The sequence below is a fragment of the Pseudochaenichthys georgianus genome, unplaced genomic scaffold (genome assembly GCF_902827115.2).
Source record: "Pseudochaenichthys georgianus unplaced genomic scaffold, fPseGeo1.2 scaffold_1798_arrow_ctg1, whole genome shotgun sequence".
Classification (NCBI taxonomy): Eukaryota; Metazoa; Chordata; class Actinopteri; order Perciformes; family Channichthyidae; genus Pseudochaenichthys; species Pseudochaenichthys georgianus.
In genome coordinates, this window is record NW_027262569.1 from 1 (window position 1) to 5,013 (window position 5,013).

The following is a 5,013-nucleotide window of genomic DNA, read 5'->3' on the forward strand; positions in this document are numbered from 1 at the left end:
ACACACTGAAACAGAGAAGTCTAGAGACAGAATGCTACTCACACAATTCTAGAAGTCACCAGTTGCTATCCTGTCAAAATGGAGTTGCAATCGAGTTGACATGTTCCTACTTCACTACATCTTTGTTGTTATTGTTGTTGTTGTTATTGTTGTTGTTGTCAGCAGCCTGTCAGTCATCACTTATCGTAGGGTTTGTATTCTTGTTCCAGAACCACGGTTCTGTTCCTCCTCTAGAGTCAGGGAAGTGAATCCTGACTGTTTCCTGTTCCTCTCTCAGCAGACGGTGCTCCGGCTCTGGTTCTGGACTTCACCCCGCCGGCAGCAGACTATCTGGACCTGAGGAACCGTCTGAAGTCCCAGCAGGTGGTTCTGGAGACGTGTTCTCTGCAGGAGCGCCTGCTCTCGGGAACCGTTCAGGTGCAGAACCTCTGCTTCCAGAAGAACGTGTGGGTCCGGATCACCTTCGACTCTTGGCGCTGCTTCCAGGACGTTCCGTGCTCGTACCTGAACCAGGTGTACGGTTCCCCCGACACCAACACCTTCTCCTTCTGCGCCTGCGTACCGGAGCTCCTGCACCCCAAGGACCGGGTCGAGTTCTGCGTCCAGTACCACACTCCGGAGGGAACCTTCTGGGACAACAACCAGGGGAACAACTACCGGCTGGTGGACCAGAGTCCCGGGAAGAACCAGGAGACTGATAGCCCCGGGCTGCAGATCCAGAACCAGAAACAGCGGGACCAGATTGACCCGTTCGGCAGCCCCAGAACCTCTACGGGGGTATTCCTCTGGCAGAGCTGTGGCAGCGTGGAGACCAGCGCCCCCTACTGGTGAGAACTGGGTTTATTATCACACCCAACGAGGGCCAGAGGACCCACTGAGAACCCTTTGAGAACCTCTGAGGAACCCACCGCAGATCCTCGCTCTACCACCAGACACTTTAGCACGTTAGCTCTTTAGCACGTTAGCTCTTTAGCACGTTAGCTCTTTAGCTCTTTAGCACTTTAGCCGCCCTCACTGAATTACCTTAAGTCCGTCTGAAAGACTTTAAAAGAGTTCCACATCTCCATCCCTAGTTAGAGACCCGCTGCCCATCAGAACCTGACCCGGCTCATCTGGTTCTCCCAGGAACCCGCTGCCCATCAGAACCTGACCCGGATCATCTGGTTCTCCCAGGAACCCGCTGCCCATCAGAACCTGACCCGGATCATCTGGTTCTCTTCAGCAGCGACCAGCAGGGGGTCCAGAGACCTCCAGACCTTCACCAGGGACCAGCAGGAGGTCCAGAGTCTTCCAGAGACCTCCAGACCTTCACCAAGGACCAGCAGGGGGTCCAGAGTCCTCCAGACCTTCACTAGGGACGAGCAGGGGGTCCAGAGACCTCCAGACCTTCACCAGGGACCAGCAGGAGGTCCAGAGTCTTCCAGAGACCTCCAGACCTTCACCAAGGACCAGCAGGGGGTCCAGAGTCCTCCAGACCTTCACTAGGGACGAGCAGGGGGTCCAGAGTCTTCCAGACCTTCACTAGGGACCAGCAGGGGGTCCAGAAACCTCCAGACCTTCACCAGGGACCAGCAGGGGGTCCAGAGTCCTCTAGAGACCTCCAGACCTTCACCAAGGACCAGCAGGGGGTCCAGAGTCCTCCAGACCTTCACTAGGGACGAGCAGGGGGTCTAGAGTCCTCCAGAGACCTCCAGACCTTCACCAGGGACCAGCAGGGGGTCCAGAGTCCTCCAGACCTTCACTAGGGACCAGCAGGGGGTCCAGAAACCTCCAGACCTTCACCAGGGACCAGCAGGGGGTCCAGAGACCTCCAGACCTTCACCAGGGACCAGCAGGGGGTCCAGAAACCTCCACCAGGGACCAGCAGGGGGTCCAGAGACCTCCAGAACTTCACCAGGGACCAGCAGGGGGTTCAGAGTCCAGAGACCTCCAGAGACCTCCAGAACTTCACCAGGGACCAGCAGGGGGTTCAGAGTCCTCCAGACCTTCACTAGGGACGAGCAGGGGGTCTAGAGTCCTCCAGAGACCTCCAGACCTTCACCAGGGACCAGCAGGGGGTTCAGAGTCCAGAGACCTCCAGAGACCTCCAGACCTTCACCAGGGACCAGCAGGGGGTTCAGAGTCCTCAATCAGGGCTTTATTTGACCCCAAAGACCCGCGAGGCGTTCAAGGCCTGACGATAAGAACTGTCTGTCATCACCATCACAGGACAAATCAACCAATCCGATCACAGTTTAGCCCCGCCCATACCTGCAGGAGCTCCTCACTGATTGGTTCAGGGAAACCAGGAAACTGCACTTTAGACCATCATACAGACCTGTGTGTGTGTGTGTTACCTGTGTGTGTGTTACCTGTGTGTGTGTGTGTGTTACCTGTGTGTGTGTTACCTGTCTGCACTTTATGAAGTTAGCGTTAAACCAGCCAATCATTAACCAGCACACCTCTTGCTGTCCCCGCCCACATCTCCCACAATGCCTCAGTGAAACTTTTTGAATGAAGCCATTAGCATTAGCTCCTCAACTAACTGCCAACTTTAATTAGCTTCAGGTTGTCGTGGTAACTGCTGCTTGCACTTCCTGTTAGTTCCTTTTTAAACCCACCAAAATAAAAGCCTGTATTACCCAGAGTGTTGATATTACAATAAAACTGTTGTTGTTGTTGTTGTTGTTGTAAGTGTACCAGAGGCCTGTGCTACGAAGCCGGTTCAACCTGACCTGGATGTTGGAGTTAGCCGGTTGGTCTGATCCAGAACGCGCTCTCGCTAAGCGGTGCTACGACGCGGGTTATCAAGAGTATCGCTCAGCCAGCCGTGTCCTCTCTAGCTAGGTGTTCACATGAGAGGGGCGGGATCTGGAGCATTCGACCAATCACAGACATGGAGAAGCTACTGACAGCGCAGCGTCATACTTCCTGAATGAAAAGTGAACTCTAATATCAGACACATGAAGAAGTTAAACTTTAAACACGACTCAAACTCTTGATCAGGATCAAAGCCTCAGAGCTGCAGCTGCAAGGTGAACACAGCTGGAGCAGAGCAAGTGTTGGAATGCGTCCATCAGCAGGTTCATGATGTCACGGACTGGACTCAGTGTACTCTGATCCGGGTTCTGATGCTGACTGGACTTAGTGTACTCTGATCCGGGTACTGATGCTGACTGGACTTAGTGTACTCTGACCCGGGTACTGATGCTGACTGGACTCAGTGTACTCTGACCCGGGTACTGATGCTGACTGGACTTAGTGTACTCTGACCCGGGTACTGATGCTGACTGGACTTAGTGTACTCTGATCCGGGTACTGATGCTGACTGTACTTAGTGTGCTCTGATCCGGGTACTGATGCTGACTGGACTTAGTGTACTCTGATCCGGGTTCTGATGCTGACTGGACTTAGTGTACTCTGATCCGGGTTCTGATGCTGACTGGACTTAGTGTGCTCTGATCCGGGTTCTGATGCTGACTGGACTTAGTGTGCTCTGATCCGGGTTCTGATGCTGACTGGACTTAGTGTACTCTGATCCGGGTTCTGATGCTGACTGGACTTAGTGTACTCTGATCCGGGTACTGATGCTGACTGGACTCAGTGTACTCTGATCCGGGTACTGATGCTGACTGGACTCAGTGTACTCTGATCCGGGTACTGATGAGAGGCAGATATTTAAGAGCTTTCTTAACGCTGATGTTCTAACAGTCAGACTGCTCTGGAGATGGAGCTGATGTTCTGTTCACGTTCACACAGACGTGATTTCTGCCGGCCGTCTTTCTGTGTTTCCTTTCTCCTGTGATATGACTTGATCGCTTTGAACTCCGCACACTGAGCTCTGATTGGTCAGCAGGCGGTGCTTTCGCTGAGTTGGTCTCTTGTCCTGGAACCTATCCGGCTTCGGAGCACAGACTAGGTTCCAGCATCAGTCACCATGGAGATCTAGCCCGCTAAAAAGAGAACCAGCTTCGTAGGACCGGAAACCCAGAGTGTCCCTGAAGTTAGCGCTAAGAGAACATCCGGCTTCGTAGCACAGGCCTCTGGCGTGTGGCAGGGAGAGACGATGCCTCCAGGTCACGTCAAACGTTTTGTAACTAACTTGTACCTTTGAACCGAGGAGTACATATTTGATGCTGACTTTAAATCATTAGATTATCCGACGTGCCCTGAACGCATCATTTCAGCAGTTAGCTTGTTGCTAACACACATACTAAATGCCATTGAACTTTGCTAGCATCACCAGCTGTAAACAGGAAGTAAATGACTGTTCCTTTTTGTGTGTCCTTTCAAAATAAAAGTCTAATATTTATAGTTTTTAATGTTTGTTAGTTATTCACTCGTATTGATGTTTATGTAACACTTTATTGTGTCGGAGCCTTGTTCCCCAAGTCAGCTGCTGCTGAGGACTGTCCCAGATTACACACTTATATAACACACACACACACACACACACACACTGAAACACAGACACACACACTGACACTGACACACACACACACACACACACTGAAACACAGACACACACACACACACACACACTGAAACACAGACACACTGAAACACAGACACACACACTGACACACAGACACACACACACACACACACACTGAAACACAGACACACACACACACACACACTGAAACACAGACACACTGAAACACAGACACACACACTGACACACAGACACACACACACACACACACACACACACACACACACTGAAACACAGACACACACACACACACACACACACACACACACACACACACACACACACACACACACACTGACACTGAAACACACACACACACTGACACACAGATTAAAGGGGGTTCAGATGACAACGTGTCGCTGCTGATCAGCTGATATTGGTTTCTACTATTTCTTATTAATCCATAAAGTGGATTCTGGTTATTTAATATTAATTAAAGTTGTTTAATCCTCCAGTAAATGTTTGGTTGTGTGTTGGCGCAGTTTGTCCAGCAGGGGGAGACTCCTCTGACTTTAAAGGATGCTTATTATCAATCGTTT

At 51.4% G+C, this 5,013-nt stretch overlaps 1 protein-coding gene across 1 annotated transcript; it reads left to right on the forward strand.

The window, feature by feature from the left end:
- Positions 1 to 273: 273 nt before the first annotated feature.
- On the forward strand, positions 274 to 3,392 carry LOC117441557 (protein phosphatase 1 regulatory subunit 3C-B-like; the record flags this gene model as incomplete). The annotated part of the gene is made up of 1 exon (XM_034077625.2): positions 274 to 3,392. A coding segment is annotated over one exon (558 nt), but the record flags the coding sequence as incomplete, so codon positions are not given.
- Positions 3,393 to 5,013: the final 1,621 nt, after the last annotated feature.